The sequence below is a fragment of the Sorex araneus genome, chromosome 8 (genome assembly GCF_027595985.1).
Source record: "Sorex araneus isolate mSorAra2 chromosome 8, mSorAra2.pri, whole genome shotgun sequence".
NCBI lineage: Eukaryota > Metazoa > Chordata > Mammalia > Eulipotyphla > Soricidae > Sorex > Sorex araneus.
This window is the reverse complement of record NC_073309.1, coordinates 38,929,544-38,948,352: the sequence shown is the minus strand read 5'-3', so window position 1 is coordinate 38,948,352 and position 18,809 is coordinate 38,929,544. Positions and strand designations below refer to the sequence as shown.

The 18,809-nt window shown below is 62.4% G+C and overlaps 1 protein-coding gene across 5 annotated transcripts; it reads right to left on the bottom strand.

The window, feature by feature from the left end:
- Window positions 1-2,137: 2,137 nt before the first annotated feature.
- Window positions 2,138-18,275, bottom strand: KCTD15 (potassium channel tetramerization domain containing 15). Of its 5 annotated transcripts, XM_055146319.1 has the most exons (7): window positions 16,930-17,087; window positions 15,141-15,236; window positions 13,509-13,601; window positions 12,679-12,854; window positions 7,554-7,698; window positions 5,184-5,489; window positions 2,139-3,418 (listed from the first exon to the last, which is right to left on the bottom strand). In XM_055146319.1, exons 3-7 carry the CDS (start codon window positions 13,572-13,574, stop codon window positions 3,260-3,262), a joined length of 852 nt encoding a protein of 283 aa, XP_055002294.1. In that variant the 5' UTR covers window positions 13,575-13,601; window positions 15,141-15,236; window positions 16,930-17,087; the 3' UTR covers window positions 2,139-3,259. The 5 variants fall into 5 exon arrangements, 3 of the variants coding, with proteins under 3 accessions (XP_055002296.1, XP_055002295.1, XP_055002294.1); XM_055146321.1 differs by lacking the exon at window positions 13,509-13,601 and having other exon boundaries at window positions 2,138-3,418; window positions 15,141-15,239; XM_055146320.1 differs by lacking the exon at window positions 13,509-13,601 and having other exon boundaries at window positions 2,138-3,418.
- Window positions 18,276-18,809: the final 534 nt, after the last annotated feature.

Genomic DNA, 18,809 nt, shown 5'->3' with positions numbered 1-18,809 from the left:
GATGCAGGCCTGCTTTCCGGATGGGAAAGAGGGCACCCCCCACCCTCACCCGTGTTGCTCCCTGGGCCCCCAAGTTGGCACTCGATGGACATCACTCCCATTGCTCATACCTGTGTCCCTGGGCACTCCTGCTTCAGTTTGCACACGCGCAGCCGGCAAATCAGCCCAGTGCAAAAGGTCCAGCCAGGTCTGAGGGCCCGACAGAGGTGAGGAAGCGCACGTGAGCCTGGTTCCTACAGGCCTGAGCCAGGCCCCCAACGTGCTTAGGGCCAGGGACCCTGTGGGTATTATGCACTGGCTAATATGGGCCCAATGCAAGTCCCCAAGCGTGAGACCCAGTGGCTCCAGAGCATCTTTTGGAGGCTGCCTCAGTGGATTAGACACCAAGAGCTAGAGCTCTGTGTGTTGTTTATAAAATAGCCTTTATTTTACGGAACAGTCAAGTGTAGTTGCAAAACACGCTTCGAAAAACCCTACTGGAGTGTGACCTGTCCTGGAGCGCTGTGGGCAGCAGGGCACATGCTGCCCGCCACACTGGCAGGCTCAGGAGGAGACAGTTTGAACCAGACCAGCTGCCTCTCAGCAAAGACGGTTTCGAAGGGGCTGGAGCGATAGCACAGCGGGTAGGGCGTTTGCCCTGCACGAGGCCGACCCGGGTTCGAATCCCAGCATCCCATATGGTCCCCTGAGCACCGCCAGGAGTAACTCCTGAGTGCAGAGCCAGGAGTAACCCCTGGGCATCGCCAAAAAGCAAAAAAAAAAAAAGACGGTTTCAAGATTTGTGATGAGCAGGGGCACCCAGGATGCTGCCATTTGGCCCCAAGACTACTTATATCCACCCCTGGAAATATAAGCCTATTTTAATTTTATTTTTGCTTTTTTTAGGGCATACCCGTCGACACTCAGAGGTTACTCCTGGCTCTGAACTCAGGAATTACTCCTGGTGGTGCTCAAGGATGCCGGGCATCGAACCCAGGTCAGCTGCATGCAAGGCCTGCGCCTTTATTACTATCGCTTTGGCCCCCAATAGGCCTATTTTAAAAGGAAAGGCTCGCTTGCACTGGTTTATGGAGACTATGCAGATCAGCATTACCGTGGGAGCCCAATATTTCTGTACGAATTTAGAAATTCTGCAGTTTATGTAAAATTGTGCTTCCTGACTTTAATTAGCAAAGAAATAAATTAAGAGTAACATTAAGTAAGGTAGTTACTTTTTTTTTCCCCCTAGCATGACAGTTTTATGAGAAAACTGGTTTGCTTGAAATGTTAAGGGAATCCCCAGCAATCAGTACCCACTCTGGGTACCAGTCCAGAAAACTCCATTATAAACATACACAGCGCTGAGCTGTTTTCACTTCTTTCTAATGAACACATTTCCTCCTCCTCTCCGATATGAACCTCAGAGGCCGAAATGCAGATGTGCCAACTGCAGGAGCTGTTGCTAAGCAAAGGAGACAGCGAGTTGGTCGAGCAAATTAGATCGTCCGGCAGGCTGGTGTCTGCTCTGGGGCCCCTGCCAGGACGAGGCAGCTCCCTCAGTGTCCTCAGCCCGAGGCTGGTTAAGGCTGGGGGCCCTCCCAGGGTACAGGAAAGGGTGTTTGGGGTTAGCACCAAAGGGCTTTGAAGAAACCTACAGAGGACCGTAGCGTGACAGACCTCCCAGGGGGCTCCGAAGCACCTTCCCTTGGCCCTGCTCAGGTCCTGTTCTGGATTCTGACCATGCTGAGGACTGCAGGCTGCGTGCCCCCCCCCCCCCCCCGCCCCCGGCCAGACCACACCAACTGCTCAGTGGGGCCCTAAAGAGGATGAGAACCTCAGGCAAGAACCGGAAAGCACCTCACGAACCCTTAAGATGGGTCCCAAAGCCCCTGGCTGCTTCTCTGCCTGTCCTACAGCCGCCTCTGCTTCGGGGCTATGAAGCAGAATCGAGAATGTGCCACGCAGGATACAGGCTGAGCAGCGTGCGAGGAAACACTCCAATGCAATCGATAAAGCTGGGGCCAATTACCCCCCCACACACACACACACTCCTGCAAGTTCTGCAGCCTGTTCTTCCTCCACAAAGAGGGGCAGCCCCCCCAGCTTCCCTGCACACCGGGAAAGCGGGGAGCCGGCTGCAGCTTTGGCGCAGGACGGAGCCTCAGTCGTTTGCTCGATAGCATCATTTATGGCATGAACTAGGAACGCAATGTGTTCACACAAACACATGACAGTTGTACATCAGCATCTTTACAATATTAAAGGAGTCATATACAGGTCTACAGGCATCGGACAGAGGGCGGGGCCGCCAGGAAGCCCCACCCGTGAGTAGTTCTCCTGGTTCCTCGGGAAGCGTGACAAAATTGGGGTGTCCATCTCTGGGCCTGTCATCTGGGAGGCAGCAGGTCTGTGAGAACACCCTCGGGCCAGTCCTCGTGGGAACAGGGGGGCCCGGGGAGCCCAGGGTCTGCCTGTGAATGGGTCTCATGGGCAGGCTAGTATAACAAGAGTTCATTAAAATTCAGTGTGCATATTAGTATGGAGGAAAAAAAAATGGAGCTGGGGACACTTCCTGAGCTGGGGACCCAGAGGGCGCTGCTGATGGCCTGGCCCCTTCACCCCTTCACTACGGGGGCCCATGCCTGAGGTAAGGATTGCTGTGGCCCTGGGGAAGGAGCCCAGGAATGCCTGCACACAAGGAGGGCTGGACACGTGCAGGTGTGAGGTCAGCCAGGGCCTGGGGCAGCCACAGTCGAGTTCTCGGATGGCTCCAGAAGCCCCGGCCCCTCTCCTTCCCTCCCACCCACCACGCTGCCATGCCCAGGTCTGTCCCTAGCACAGGGCCCCACCCCCCAACCCCGAGAGTCGCAGGTCCAGTTGAGAACTGAGCACCAGATAAAGAAGCGGGGTCCTTGTCGGCCTCTCGGCCTTGTGCCGCTATGGTTGCTTCTGTCTTAAATACTGTAGAAAAATAAGCCATCTCCGGCGCCGACGGGCCTCGGCGCCTGCCCACGTGGCAAAGGAGGCAGCGCCCTGCCGGTGGAGGCCCTGCAGCCTCGGGGGCGCCACACCGGGCCGGGGGAACCGGTGGCGGAGTTCCCACGGCGCTTCTCTAGGTGCCGCCGACAGTCCCCGGACAGGCACCCGCGTGCCTGTGGCACCTCGTGTCCCACAGGGAGAGCACCGGGGGGCTTCCTGGGCCAGCTCCGGCCCCTCCAGCCCCACTGCCAGTCTCATGCCCAGCCGTCGGCGGGCACCGTCTGCGGGCAGGCGGCAGGACCTAGTCCAGGGGCTCCTGCTTTATCCGCACGGCGGTGGGGGTGGGCTGCGGCCGCCGCTCCTCCCGGCACAGCACGTACTCGCTGAACTGCGACGAGTCCACACCGCCGCCGCACGACGCAGCCACGGTGAACCCACGCTGGAAGAGCCGCTCCAGGACCTGCGGGGCAGAAACGCGTCAGCCTCAGGGACTGGCCATCCATCGGGGCTCACCACCCATGGCCCCCCACCCCCACCCCAGGGCAGCAGACGCAGCATTGCTCCCCGTGGGGTCTAGCGCCGTCAGCCCCGAGTCCCCCTCCCTGCCCTAGCCCAGCTCCCGCAGTGCAGACCCCCATCTGTCAGAGAGCAGGAGCCCCATCTCTAAGTACCGCGTGTGGGAAGCACCTGGGCAGCTTTTCCACCAGGCGGTATTTAAAAAACCAAAACCAGGGGCTGGAGCGATAGCCCAGCGAGCAGGGCGTTGGCCTTGCACACGGCCGACCTGGGTTCGATTCCCAGCATCCCGTATGGTCCCCTGAGCACTACCAGGAGTGATTCCTGAGTGCAGAGCCAGGAGTAACCCCTAAGCATCGTCGGGTGTGACCCAAACCCCCCCCCCAAAAAAAGTTGTAAAAAAACAAAACCAAAACAAAACAACAAAAAAAAAACCCAACACATCAGGGTCAGCGCAATCATATAACAGGAAGGGCGCTGGCTTCACACATGACCAGGGTTCAATCCCATACAGCCCCCCTGAGACCTGCCAGGACTGAGCCCTGGGTGCAGAACCAGGAGAAAGCCTTGAGCACTGTGTGGTGTGGCCCCCCCACAAACAACCCTCCCCAAAGTGAGTAAAATAAAAAACACATTAAAGATCATTAATGTCACAACTGAAAGGATCCACACAGAGTTAAATAAACACAGAAGAAAGAAAGCACTTCCAAATGGCCCGGCCAAGTGGGTCCGGCCAGGGCAGCAGGCCCAGCCAGTGACCTGCTACGGGTTTCTGCAGAAGCACTGGGGCAGAGGGTGGTGGTGGTGGGGGTGGGGCGGGCAGCCCAGGGGAGAGGGGCAGAAGAACCGGACCTGGGTGGGCGGAGAGACCCCCCCATCCTGTTGCTCTGGGCTCCTGAGTTGGGAAGCAGGGAAGAACCTTTATGGGGCCTGTCGCTTTTCTGGGGTGTAAGCTGCCTCCCTCCGCTCCCCTCGCCCCCTCCCACAGACGCCTGCCCCAATTACAGAGCCACCCGGCCCCTGCCCCGGGGCAGACACCTGCTCCCCTGAGCTGCGAGTCCCAGCTGGTAGGAGGCCCCGGAGCAGTCAGGGAGCTGTGGGGTCTGGGGGCCCATGTCCACGTGGGTCTGTGCCTTGAGGTGGGGGCCACATGCCTAACTAACACCCACCCCCCCGGCCCCCGCCCCTCAGACTCCACCGGATCTGCAGAGGGCCCCGGGAAGTGGCCCCCTCCCTCCTCAGGCCCATCTGGGGCCAGCCGAGCCAGACACGCTCTGGGCAGCCACTCAGGGCAGCCACATGGTGTCTGGGTCCCCGGACGAGTAGCGTGAGGAAGGCTCCAAATGCCTGGGGGGGGCGCCTCCCCCTCCTCCCCCCAACTCTCGGCTCCTGCTGACCTGCCTCTCCTAGCCTGGGTTTAATTTGAGTCCAAAGTGAGACACTGGGTATCAAATGAAGCACAATTTGTTGGAAATACTCTGAGGCCATTTTTATAGAACATCTTTTTGGAAGGGGGGGGCCGGGGAAAGAGCACTGATCAATTTTTTTAAGTCCACCCCCCCCCAGGCACCATCATTTAATTATGAGAGCCATAAATTATGCATGGACACATTGTTGCTGCCCCCCCCTTCCTGGGCTGGGCAGGCAGGGCAGGCCAGCCCAGCCCTCCCCTCCCCTCCCTCCCTCCAGGGCCACCCTCGGGGTCTCACCTGCACCGAGTTGAGCCGGCAGTAGCCATTGAGGGGGAAGCGGATGACGTGCGTGGGGTCCTGGTTCCAGCCGGCGTTGACCGAGTTGCACATGACGTCGCCCGTCTCGGGGAAGACCTCCTCGATGAGGGCCTTCTCGCCGCTGAGCGCAATGCGCTCGCCCAGGTCCGGCGTGACCCGCACCACCAGGCAGTCGCAGGCCCGGCCGCGGCGCCGCTGCTCCTGCTCCTGCTGCCAGCGCTCCAGCTCGCGCACCATGGGCTGCAGCTGGTAGTAGCGCGCCTCCTCGTACAGCAGGTGGAAGTCCTGTGGGCGCAGGGCAGGGCTTGGGGGCTGCCCGCTGGGAGGCAGGAGCACTGCACCCCCCACCCCACCCCCGCCCTCGACGGTGTGCACTGGGGTGCGGGGAATCTATGGGGTTGGGGTTACGGTAGCCAGCCCCAGGAGTTGAGACGTGCGTGGCCTGAGGGGGGGGGAGGGGAGGGCACTGGGGGAGCAGGGGGGGCAGGGCGGGGGGCTGGCTGGGGTCCGGAGCCAGATCCGCCGCCGAGTCTGGAAGTCTGTATCTGAGCCTGTCTGTCCACACCTGAGCCTGTCCATCCACACCCTGGGGCCTGGAGCAGAACTCTGCACCCCCACCCCCAGTACCGCAGGGAGGGGGCAGTTGGTGCTCACCGGCCTGGAGGGCCTCAGCCCAGCAGGGATGGAGCAGAGCAGGGGGGCGGGGGAAGTGGCCCCCCACCTCACTGCCAGCCCTGACAAGTGGGGGTGTCAGACTTCTCCGAATCTCTGCTTCCCTGCATGCAACTCAGCTGAGAGTGGGGCGGGGATTATGACAGGGCCAAGAGTCTGGGGGTGTGACCCAGCAGCCCCCCGACCCCGACTTCAGGAGAGAGGCTCTCCCACCTGTCCCCCGAATACACACACGCCCCAGCCCTGCAGCCCAAGCTGGTAACACCTGCCACTGACTAGGGCTCAGCTAAGGTCTTCAGAGGAGAGGCAAGGAGACCAGGGGGGCCCCTCCCTCCACGGGCCTAAGGCCCACCCCTCATCCCCGCTGATTCCACCCCTTGGAACCCCATCCCCTTCCACCTGGCTGCACCTGGACCTCCTCATTTGTGAGGACACGGTTCCTCTCCTGGACCTCCTCCATCACTGTGGACACCGCAACTCTTTTGGATCCCCCACCAGCCTCTCCTGTCCCCTGCAGCACGCCTCTGCCTCCCTCCGAGATCCATTCTAGCCACCTAACAGCCGCTGGGTCTCTGCACAGGAGGGGGTACATCCCTGCAGTCTGGTTCACCCCAGGCCTCTTTATGTCCCCCCGAAGACCATCAGGGTCCTTTGGGAACCCCCTCAAGCCCCACTGGGACATCCGTACTCTGTTCCTTTTGCAGCCTTGGTCTGACAACAGAGCAGCTCATCCGCAGCTGTGCCCCCCTCTTCTCTGCTCCCACCCTCTGCGTCTTACACACACAACAGCCGGATGGGGCATCCTGCCTCCTCCGGTACCCTTCACACCAGCCCCACCACTCAGCTCAAAGGTTAAAAGCCAATACCCAGGTGCTGACCCCAACTCAGCGCCTCCCGGTCCCGTCCCCCCACTTCCCACCCTCTCCCATTCCTGGGGCACTTTGGCTCAAGCACCCCCTCCCCCCAACACCCTTCCAAGCCACCCATAGTCAGCACCCAGAGACACAGCCTGAGTCTCGAGCCCCCAGATTTGGTCTCCCAGGACTCCTCCCCGGGGTGTGCTCCCTACCAAGTGGGAGAGGTGAGTCCCAGGCCTCTGCAGCGGATGGCAGGGCAGATGGACATTTGGGGGCTCGTGCCCTGAAAGCCCAGGCTTGTACCCCTCCTCTACACACCCGAGAGACTGGCTGAGCACCATGGGGTGCCTCCTACTTGAACCAGAAGGGATCACAGTTGGTTCAGGGCCTTTCTCTGCAAGCTGCTGACCCAGCACCCATCTGGGCATCCCTGACTCCGCGCCCACAGGTGCTCACGAGAGGACAACCATGCAAGGGAAGCCAGGCGGCCAGTGCCCAAATTGTTGTTCACTGTATCACTATCATCCTGTTGGTCATCGATTTACTCGAGTGGGCGCCAGTAACGTCTCCATTCACCCCAGCCCTGAGATTTTTAGCAGTCTCTCCTTATTCGTCTTTCCCAACGATTGTTGTTACACCCCGATAAATAAGCGAAAAATGTGAGAAAACAAAATGAGTTTAGCCAAACTGATTTTTGCCCTCGGCTTCATCGTTTAACTTTTGGTGGTTGCCATGACGACCGTGGGTCCATTTATTAAGTCCCAGTGTCCCCTGTGTAACGGCAGCATGGCGCGGGGGGGCCCCCTGGCCGCAGACTTACCTTGAAATCCTCCGGGAGCAGCAGTTTCGAGGTCCGCAGGAAGCTCAGAATGTAGCGGAAAATCTCCCCGTCCCGGTCAATGAAATAATGTTGCTTCAAACTGTCCAGGACGATGGGCTCAGTGCCATTGAAGAGGCGGCTGATCCTGGTGGAGAAAACGGGTGCTGTTGAGGGTGGGCTCCACACCCATCCCCCATCCACAGGGTCAACCCGCTGGGGAGTTCCCCATACCACGAGTCACCAGGTCACCCTACTGTGGGCACCAACTGGCACATCCCATTCACCCACCCCACTGCCACATCGAGCTGTGCCAGCCAGCCAGCCCACCCGCCTGCCCTGCTTCCCATCCTAAAAATCGGTTCTGGTGAGCAGGACTGAAAATACAGTGAGTAGGGGACTTGCCCTGTACTTGGCCGACCCGGGTTTGATCCCCAGCATCCCCTACAGTCCACCAATCACTGCCAGGAGTAATTCCTGAGCGCAACAGGGCCAGAAACAGGAATAACCCCTGAGCATAGCTGGGTGTGGCCCCCAACAACAACAACAAAACAAACAACGGCCGGAACAATAGACCAGTGGGGAGGTGTTTGCCTTGCACATGGTCCACCTGGGTTTGATCCCAGGCATCCCCCATCTGAGGACCACCAGGAGTGATTACTGAGTGCAGAACAGGAGAAATCCCTGAGCATTGCTGAGTATGATCCTAAAAGTCAAAAGAGTAAATAAAAAATAAAAACCTGTCGGGGCTGGAGCAATAGCACAGCGGGTAGGGCGTTTGCCTTGCACGCGGCCGACTCAGGTTTGATCCCCGGCATCCCATATGGTCCCCCAGGCACCGCCAGGAGTAACCCCTGAGCATTGCCGGGTGTGACCCAAAAAGCCAAAAAAAAAAAAAAAGTAAATAAATAAAAACCTGTTCTGGGACATAGTCCCCGCAGCCTCCCTCCAAGCACAGGCCCCCTGCCTCAGTCTGACAGACCCCTCCTGAAAACTGCCCCCCACCCCCCAGTGCCAGCCTGCCACAGTCACCACCCCAGCCCAACCCACAGGGAGGACGCTCACAGTCCATCTCTTGGGGAACAGCCCCGGGGCTCCCACCCATGAAACACGCGTCACCGGCACATCCAGGGGCCTCCAGGCAGAGGGCACAGGTGATGGGAGCCAAGAGAGGGTTTGGCTGGACGGTTTGGCTGCAGCTGGGGGGTGGGGGGTAGTTTTCAGGAGGGGTCTGTCAGACTGAGGTGCAGGGGGGCAGGGCGCGGGCCTGTGCACACACCAACTCTCAGGACCCGCAGCCACGCCCATGCGCGCCCAAGGGCAGTGTGCATCCTCGATCCTGCCCCAGGGGCCGGCACGGAGGCTGCATGTGGGACCCCGTGTAAACATGCCACAGTGCACACGCCATGCCGCGCCCAGCTGGTGCCCGTGCCCATCCAGCCTAGGGCAGAGGCGGCGGGTTCTGATCTGATTAACTACTTTCCCTGCAGTTCCCAGGCACAGCTGTGGACAGTGAGGTGTCCCGGTCGGGGGTGGGACGGCCAAGGGTGTGGCCTGGTGCAGGAGGGAGGCTGGCCATGCCTGCCGGGTGGACGGGTCCCAGCTGGCCGCCAGGTTCTGCAAGGCCTTTCCGCTCAGCCTGTACAAGCCAGTGGCCTTTATCCCTCAACCCCAGCCAGTGGCCACTCCTTGTCCACACTGGGTGCTGGCTCCTAAGACACGGGGAGCCAGGACATACACCAGGCAGACGCTGAGGGCCCCCGTCCAGGGTCCTCCGTGCTGGTGGCCCAGGTGAGGCCACCATCCCCTGTGGGGGAGCCTGGCAGTCCTACGTCTCATCCTGGGCCCCTGGCCCATGGGGCCGTACCACAGGCAGATGGGAGTGGCTCGAGCTGCAGAGAGACGCGGAGAGGCCGCCTGAGACGGGAGGGCCAGGTCTGCAGTCACCCAGAAAACAGTCAACAGAGAAAGTCAAATTGTGCCGTCTGAGCAAGCCCCCAGGCCAGGGGTGGGGGTGGGGGGGCAGACAAGTACCTAAAGGCTCTTCCGGAAGCCCCGTTCCATCCAGTCCCCACAGCAGGCCTTGGCGGACGCGGGTGTTTCACTCTCGGGGTGAGGCCCCCCTACCCGGCTTCCAGGAGACTGAATCAGGGGGCCGCACGTGCCACGGCTGGTCTCAGAGCCGAGAAACAGTGGGGCGGCCTGGGGACCGTGGCCTCCCCACGTGTTGGCTGAGCCGCGGCTCTGCCGAGTGAGCAACCTTCCGTGGCTGGCCGAGGGGCAAGGCCGCAGCTGGCCGGGCCGCTGGAGCCTCCAGCCCGGCCCGAGGCGCGGTTCCCAATGTCGTCACACCGCGCACCGCACTGGCCCCCAGACCACGGTGGGAACCAGAGTGAAGCTTCTCAGGCAGCAGGAGAGTCCCGGTGGCCTGGCAGAGGTGAACCCCAGGAAGGGCTCTGGAGGGCTGGCCGGGGCCGAGGCGGTCATACGGTCAGAGATGAGAAGGGTCCTGATGTCCGAGGGCAGGGGGGTGCTGGCCTCCCCGAGCACAGTGTCCCCAAGGCACCAAGTGCCCGCATCTGTCAGGGCCCGATGTGACGCCAGCCACAGGCTGGGTCTTCTGAGTCAGCCTCTCCCCAGGCCCGCCCCCCCAGGTGGGAAAGCACTCTACAGAGATTTGGGGTGGCCACTGCAGCATGCGCCCCAGAAGAGGCCAGACAGCTGTGACGCCCGCCGACCAGGGTCACCCTTTTTTTCTCTTCATTTTAAACTTCAGTTCTAACTTCCTGGATGTTTGTATGGAAGATTTGATTCTTTCTCAAACGCCTGGGGTCGCGATGGCAGCAGGTAAATGATGTCAGGGGGGCACCAATGAGGGTATGGGCACCCCGGGGAGCCAGTCCAGGAGTCAGCAGGCCCACCAAACACCAGTCTGTGGGAACCGGCTCCCGGGCCTCCAGCTCTGACCCATCCTGAACACTAACGCCCCCTCCAGGCCAGAACCCACACGTGTGCCGGGGAATGCATCAGTGTGACTCCATCCTCAGTGGCACTGGATGAATAATTAAAACTTTGTTGCCAGAATTGGGTGGGGAGAAGGTTTTGCTTTTAAAAAGTTTAATAACCTGGCCCCCAAACCAAAATAAAAGAAAATTTCTAATAATCTGGGGCTAGAGAGATAGTACAGCAGGTAGGGCACTTGCCTTCCACACTGCTGACCAGGTTCGATCCCCAGTATCCCATATGGTCCCCCAAGCCCACCAGGGAGTGAGCCCCCCTGAGTGCGGAGCAGGGGTAAGCCGTGAGCATCGCCAGTTGTGACCCCAAAAGTGAAGGCAGAGGGGGGGAGGAAAAGAAGGCTCAGTAATTCGATCTGACGGGCGCTGCCAACACAGCTGCCCCCTGACCTGCCCTGCCCGGCCTTGGAGATCACGTGCCCTCCAGGCCCAAGACCTGTCTCGCATGAGCCAGAAGCCAAGCAGCAGAACAGATTCTTCTAGAGCCCCAGCCCTGGGAAAGAATGCAGCCAGGCACCCCCTCTGAGCACACCCTGCCTGCAGAGGGGCCCCCAGGAAAGAGGACTGGGCCTCCGGGGACACAGCTGCCCAGAGGTGGGGGGCAGGCAGCCTCACCGCAGAAGTAGGCCAATGGGCAAGGGTGATCAGGGGGCTCTGGGTGGGGCCGTCCCCCCACCCTGCCCCCTGCTCCAGGCCACAGCCTGGGGACAGGAAACCTGGAGGCTCCGGCCGGGCTGCAGTGTCTGGTTTTCCGAAACCCTGGGCAAGGGGATAGAGTAATTCCCTCGGAACACTGCCCACCAATGAGGGGTGACCCATCTCAACTCACGAGGGCCACAAAGGCAAAACTGAAATTAAAGAAGCAGAATCCATCTCCCTCCTTGCCGGGGCTTCGAGGGCCAGAGCTCAGGTCCCAGGGCTGCCCGCCTCTCCCGGCTACGGCCCCCGAAGCTCACCAGGGCTGAGGGTGGTGCCCAGCCACCAGCCGTAACCTGGATTTCCAGACTGGATCCTGCATCCACCTGAGTCTTCCCTCCTCCAGGAAGCACCTGTGACCCGCAGAGGCCCGTACCCCAGCCGGTGCCCCTGCCCAGTGCAGCCCCCACCTGTGAGCAGACCCCAATTCATGTCGCTGTCACTGGAGGAGAATTCGATCCCAGAGCCCAACCTTGGGGGGATTAATGAACTCCTCTTGTTATTTTAATTGAATGAAGCAGGAGCTGCTGCACCCCTCAGCCATGACCCCCCCAACCCACATCAAGCCCAGCTGGGCCAGGGGCAAGCAGTACCTAGCAGAGCCTCCCAGACCCTGCTCACTGGGGGCAGCCCTGCTGGCAGGCACAGGTGGGCCCCAGGGGGGCGGGGGTAGAGATCCCCAGGGGTGCAGTGCTCAGCACCTTCCAGAAAGCCCAGGAATCGGGGTTGGGGAGGAGTCAGGCACGTGCTTTCCAGCACCTCAGGTACGACTGAACATCCTGGAGCCCCCAGGAACCTGCTGGCTCTTGGGGGCCCAGGGGCAACCACCCGAATAGCCATCCACCCCTCCCCCCTGCGCATTCCCCAAGGTAGGTTGGGCAGTGGGACAGAATGGAGATGTCCACCAGGACGCCAGGGGCACTTGGTGCCACTCCTACTTGCTGCCCTGCAAAGGCCAGGTGAAGTCTGGCATAGGGGCCATGCGAAGGGACAGTCCCCCGGCCGCCCGGCTGCCCCTGACCAGAGGGCCTCCAGATCCGTGGCCTCTGACAGGAGTCGGAGGTGACTGAGAAGCCACTTTGGGGAGTAACTCCTCAGAGGGTCCCACGCTCTGTGGCCTTCTGCTCCCTTTATAGGGGGGGAAAATTACTCAGTGGCCCCCTTCTTTCAGCAAATAGAAAGTGCCCCCGCCCCCAAAGGCACTGAGTCTAACGCCAGCCCCTTAGGTGGATCTAGAGCCCACGTGGTGACGATGCCCACTTTGGGACACACTTATCAAGGACAAGCTATGACCCCAGTGCAGGGGTACATGCTACGTGGCTTTCGGTTCCCAGGTTGTTAAGTGTCGGGGGGCCCTGTGTGTCAAATGGCAGGAGTGGGGGGACAGGCCACCTCATGCACCAGTCAGCTCTTACCTGGAGTCGGGGTACTTGGTGAGCGTGGCCAGGCTGCTGGTGTACATGTGCCCGCCCACGTCGATGTGGACAGGCGCGTTGGACTTGGTGAGCTGGGCGGGCAGGGGGATCCCCTGGGCCGCCAGGGGAGACACGGGCGACCGGGTCAGAGACAGCCGGGACATGCTTCCTCCTTCCTGCAGGGAACGGGCAGAGAGACCAGAGTTTGCCCACGCCCCCCGGGCCACGCACTCCCTGTGCCGTACTGCGCCCACGGACCTCATCAGATCGCTTCGCCTGTGCCTGATCACATATTCAGCTGACAGATTATGGCCACCACTGTAATTAAGAGTATTTGCATCATTTTCTTCAAAGGACCAGAGGGGGGAAAAAAAAAGGGAAAGATGCTTATTAGCAATAAGAAATCAAGAAAAAAAAAATTTTTTTTTCAAGGTGTCAGCCTCCAGGGGCATAAAACAAACTGCAAAATTCTAATTAAAGGTCGTGGGCTCATGTGTTAGATGTGAAATATCCCCTGACAAACGAATCACCAATTTGTGAATTGGGATTCAGGGGTTTTTTGCAAGTTTGTCTCAGTAACGAGACACCTCTAAATTAGTGACTTCCTCAGCACCTAAGGCGCTGAGTCTTCTCCATGTAGTAAATTTCACATCAAATTAAGAGCATTTTGGTTTCAGAAAATACATAACCATATACAGCCAGTCAACAGCCAGCGCCCGCAAGCTGGGGCGGCGAGGCAGGGGCACGCGGTGAGCAGGCGCGGGGGTGGGGGGAAGAGGGGCGCAGAGGGGGCCCGCGCTGCTGACCCAGCCCACCCTCCTGGCTCTCACCGCGGTGCCGGCGCAGCCTTGGGCGTGATGCGAGGACCCGCTCTGCCGCTCCTTGCGGTGAGGCATCTAGGCTTCCATCGCGGCCCAGAGTATCTGTGGGAAGCACCGACAAAACCGGGGGGCTTACTCCTCAGGAGCTGGGCGGCGGAGGGAGGGGCGACCGTGTCTCCGCAACCCCCACGCCACACCGCGCTCTCCGCACCCCGGACCCCAAAGGCAGCCTGCGGGACCCGGCCTAGATGGCTCGCTCGCAAGCTCGCGCGCCCCCATTTGGGGGTGGGGGCTGGGGGGCGGGGGTAGCTCCATGTCTGCTAATTCGGCTAATGACAGGACTGAAACATATGCTCACCATTATTGCCCCCAAATGTTTCCGAACAAATCTGATTTTCGTGGTATTTTGGTTTAGAGCCATTTACCAAGCGTGTCTCCTCTTACATCAGCAAGAGAACCTTATGGGCTGCGGCTGGGGACGATCCCCCCCTCCCCACCCTCCCCCCTCGGTGGGTTCAAGGCAGGCAGTCAGGACCTGTCAGAGGGGCAGCCCCATCTCAGGGGCAATGACAGTGCAGCAGGCTGTGCAGAGAGAAGCGTCTGTGAGCAGAAGCCAGAAGTCACCCCTCTCTCTCTCTCTCTCCCTCTCTCTCCTAGGCTCCTACCAGAGGAAACTTGTCTTTGTTTGCCTGACCAGCAACTCTGCAGCTTCTCCCAGACCCCTCGAATTGTCTGTGCCTAATGCATTCCAGACCCCCTCAGGATCACAGCCCCTGAGGCAGCAGCGGGGCGCTGGCCGGCAGGAAACAGAAGGCAGCTCAGCAAAGGGGCCAGCTCCTCTCCTCCCCAGGCTGCTCCGGGCACTTTCTGCTGCAGCCTGACCCAACCCAAGGGGACAGAGGACCCCTCTGCACACACACACACCCCCAATGCAGGCGGGGTGGGTTTCTATCTCGGACTCGGGGTAGCCTCATGGGGGCTGGGAGGGAGATACACAATGACCATCACCCTTCTCTTTCTCAGACCTACCCTACTCTTTAGCTCGCCCCGGGAGACCACTGAGGAGCATCCTGTCTGGGAGACGCTACACCTGCCTGAAAAACACTAACGGGGGGCCAAGGAGAGTCCAATCCTGCACATTTGAAGTTAAGGGGGACACCGAGGATTTCTTCTGCCCCGGGGAGCCTGGAGAGGTGGATTCCTGATATAACACACCCGGGGTGGGGTGGCGATTAGGATGGTGCAGGGGGTAATGTATACCCACTTTTCCGGGACCCGGGGTGTGTGTGTGTGGGGGGGGGGCGGGGGGGGCGGGGGAAGCGGTGCTTAGTGGCACCCCGAGTTCCAACAGGCTTAAAGAAAAGCAGGTCACTTATCTCAAGGAAATTCTGAAAACCAGAGCAGATCTCAGGAATGGCTCAGTTTCCCTGCCTGGGAAGCTCTGCCAGGGGCAGAGGAAGGAGGTAACGGAGGGGCCCACTGGGCTGCGAGGTAGACATTCCCCGGGGTGGGGGACCCCACTCAAGAGTGACACCCAACACCAAGACTCCATCTCAGCAGCTGCTGTGGGTGGCTGAGCTCCCACCCGGGGCCTCACCCAGGTCAGCACACCCGGGCATCGCTGGCCAAGGAGACACTCACCATTGGAAGCCCCAGGCTTTACGCCTGGACCCGAACCTCCAGTGCTCTCTTCCGCAAACTCATCTGCGCTGGACCAGGCCCCTGTCCCTGAGACCCCTGCTGAGGCCAGAAGCATAAAAGTAGTAAGAGATGTAGGAAGAGACACAAGTGCATTCCACATCAGCACCACACCCCCCGCCGGCCCCCATGGCCAGGGCGCTTCAAAGGCCCGGCCGCCAGGCAGCCTGTTGCAGGGGCCTGGGTGGCAGGACAGCGGGCTTGGGGACCCGCCTGGGAGCAGCCGCCGCAGCGGTGGGAGACCCGGGTGGGAGACCCGGGTTCCGAGCCTGCCACCGCCAGGCCCCGCCCGCCAGAGCGGAGGGAAGTGAGCAGAATGCCACGCTCATTTACACACAAAATGATTTTGTGTCCCATTGTGCTCGCAGTTGTTCAGCTCTCTGGGGGTGATTAAACTGGCTGAGCTGCGGCAGCTTGAGACGATTTCACTAAATCGCTTCTTCACGAAGTCGCTTCTTTGGCGAAGCTGTTATTTTAACCATAAAAGGTAAACAGAAGACGCCTCCCGAGCTCCCTTCGGCTCCGCGCCCTGGGCGCCAGCCCCGGGGCGAGAGTGCCAGGGGCCCGCGGAATGGTCCGGGAGTTGCGCCCCCGGGGAGGCGGGCGGCTGGGCCACCTGGTGCGCGCCTGCCCAGCGCCGGGCCCGCCGGCCGCGGGGAACTTCGGGGCGGCTGGAGCCGGCTGGGCCGAGGCCCAGACCCAGACCCTGCGGGAGTGGGGGGCGGCCCCGGCACCCCTAGAACCTAGCGGGCGGGGGCGGGGGGGGGCTGTGCGGCGGGGGCGGGGCGGGGGCCAAAGTTAAATCCAGAGGCAGACACTCCGAGACCACAGATGGGAAGCTCGCCTAATTAAGGACGTAAAAGCGCTTTTGTTCTCAAAGTTTATTGTTGCCGGGGTTCGGGTGGTTGGGGGTGGGGGAATTAATGGAAACTAATGCTGTTATTCACTCGTGCACTTAAATTCCTTCATGCACATTTGAGACCCGGAGTGAAAACTTGGGGCTTCTCTGCAGTCGGGGCGGGAGGACGCGAAGGCGCCGGGCTAGGTGTGTGCGTGTGCGTTTTCGGGTGGCGGGGCTGTGAGTGGCTGGGGTTGGGGGGGGGAGGTTGTCTGCGGTGCTCGGCCCCGCGTGCGCACCCAGGTCAGGGAGTCCCTGCGGGTGGCGGCTGCGTGTCCACGCCGCGGGCCCCCCACCCCCGGGCGGCCGGGGCCACCGCCGGCGCGCCAGTCCCTCCCGCCCCCTTTCGGACTCGCGGTGGTGGGCGTCAGAGGACGCACGTCTGTCCCGTTAGAGACTTTTCCCTCTCTCTGATTTGGGCGCCCGGCCTGGCCGGCTCGGCCCCGCAGCCCCCAGTTGCAAGAGCCCGGCGGTGACCCCGGAAACTCGCCGGCCCTGCACCGACCGAGGCCCGAGCGCCCGGCCCTGCAACACGCACCCCCGCGCCCGGCCCGCGCGCAAGCAAGAACCTCGGCGCCCGGCCCGCGTGCACAGGGGCCCCCCGGGGCCGGGGACAACCCACGTGGGCCAGCCCCCCTCCCGCGCCAGGCCTTTGTGCTGGGTCCCCCCGCGCCGCCTGCCCCCCGCCACCCAGCAGCACCGGGACAAAGCCGCCGGCCCCCCTCCCCCTGCCCAGGTCCGAACCCCGCGGCCCGGCGACTTTCCGGCTATCGCAGCCACTTTGGGGACATGGGTGCGCGGTGGCGGCGCGGTGGCCGCCCGCGCGGGGCTTACCTCGGAGCCGGAGCGGCTGATCGGGCGCCCCCGCCCCCCGCAGCAGCCGGTGTCGGGCGCCGGGAGCAGCCTCGCCGCCTGTGCTCGCTCAGAGCGGGTCGCTCCGGTCTCGTCCTGGAGTTACTTTCTCTCTCGCCCCCAACCCTCCCCCCACCCACCCCTCCCGCCCCGGCCCCCGCTTCGCGCGGCCCCTCGCGGCGCGGCGCGCCGGGGCCTCCCCTCCCCGCCCTCCCCTCGCCTCCTCCCCTCCTCGCGGCCGCCGCCGCCGCCGCCTCTTCGCGCCGCTCTCCGGCTGCCCTCCCGCCGCTCCCACCTCCTCTCCGCCCTCCTCTCTCGCTCGCTCGCTCGCTCCAGCGGCCTTCCCCGGTCGCCGGCGAGGAAACCTGCTCTCCCCACCCCTCCCCACGCTGCGAGCCGCTCGCCCGCGCCCCGTCGCGGCCCGGGCCCGGACGCCAAGGGCAGCGATCCGGCTCCCACTTCCCCAGCGCGGCGAGCGCGCGGGCGGGAGCGCGCGGCGACTCCTGGCTCGGGGCTCGGCTGCGCCGCGGGGCAGAGGATTAGAGTCGCAATTAGCTCCGCGCGCCCGCGCCTGCCGCGCTCGGCGACAAAAATGCGCCGTTCCCACTCCTTTCGCCGGGGTGACTCCCCGCCCGCCCGCGCCTGCCCGCCGGGCCCCCCGCGCCCCGGCCCTCCCGGGAGCCGCGCGCCCCGGCCCCCGTGCGCCCCGGCCCCCCGCCCCCCGCCGGCCGGCCACGCGGCGCCCGGGCCTCCTCCGGGCTCGGGAGGGGGCGGGGGAGAAGCTGATTTTAATCATTGTCATTTCATCTGATGTAATATTTCCCCGGGCGCTTTCAGCTGGGCATAAATTTTCGGCTCCCAAATAAGTAACACAGGGCACGTTTCTCACATTTCTTGACTCCTCGGTTACAAAGAGGAGAGCAGCCGCCGCCACGGCGCCCGCGGGCAGGGGCGGGACTGGGGGGTGGCGGGGGGAGCGACTGGGCTGCGAGGCGGCCGCCGCTCCCACCGAGCCCCGGGCCGGGCCGCCCTTCCCCCTCCCCGGCCCTCCTCCCGGGGCTCGGCCCCGACGCCCCTCTCCCGGGGAGCAGCGCCGCCCGCTGACGTCTGCCGACACCCCGGCGGCCTGCGCGGGGGAGGGGGGGCGCCCCGGCGGCAGCCCCGCGGCCCGGCGCGCCATTTCCTGGGCGCGCGCCTGCGCGCGCGCGCGCGGGGCGCGATGGAGACGGCGGCGGCCGGGGCTCCCCGCTGGCGCCCGGGGCGTCCACTGCGTGGAAATCGAGTGGGTCAGCTCCTTTTTCCTCCTCTCCTACCTCCGCCCCTTGCTCTTTCTCCTCTCTCCCCTTTGCACCCCACCCGGGCCTCCTGCTCGACCGTTTCCCGGCTCCTAGGAAACGGAGCACGGCGCCTCCGGCGCGCCCGGCCTGCACTGCGCCCCCGTCCGGCTCCGGGGACGTGGGGGCCGGGAGCCCGGCTCGGGCGGGGGCACGCGGGCTCCGTGCGGCGCGCGGCGGGGAGTGCACCGCGCGCTCCAGCCGGACCCGGACGCCCTCTAGTGGCCTCCTTCACCGGGGGTTGAGGGGTGGTGCCCGCGCGGCCGACCAGGGGACTTGGGGGGCGCTGGTGAGAGAGCGATCTAGTGGGGGCCTGACTTCCCTTGACTGGTGGGGAATCTGAGCGCGGGCGGAGGATGCTTCTGTAACTTCAACACGCGGGCAGAAGCCAAAACTTTCCTCCTAAGGGAAGCTTTTATTTATTTATTTATTTATTTATTTTGGAGCGGGAACTACAGGAGAAAAGTGGGGTGGGGAGGGCGGATTTTCTCATTAAAGTTACATCCCTGCAGTTAGTTCAATTACTTG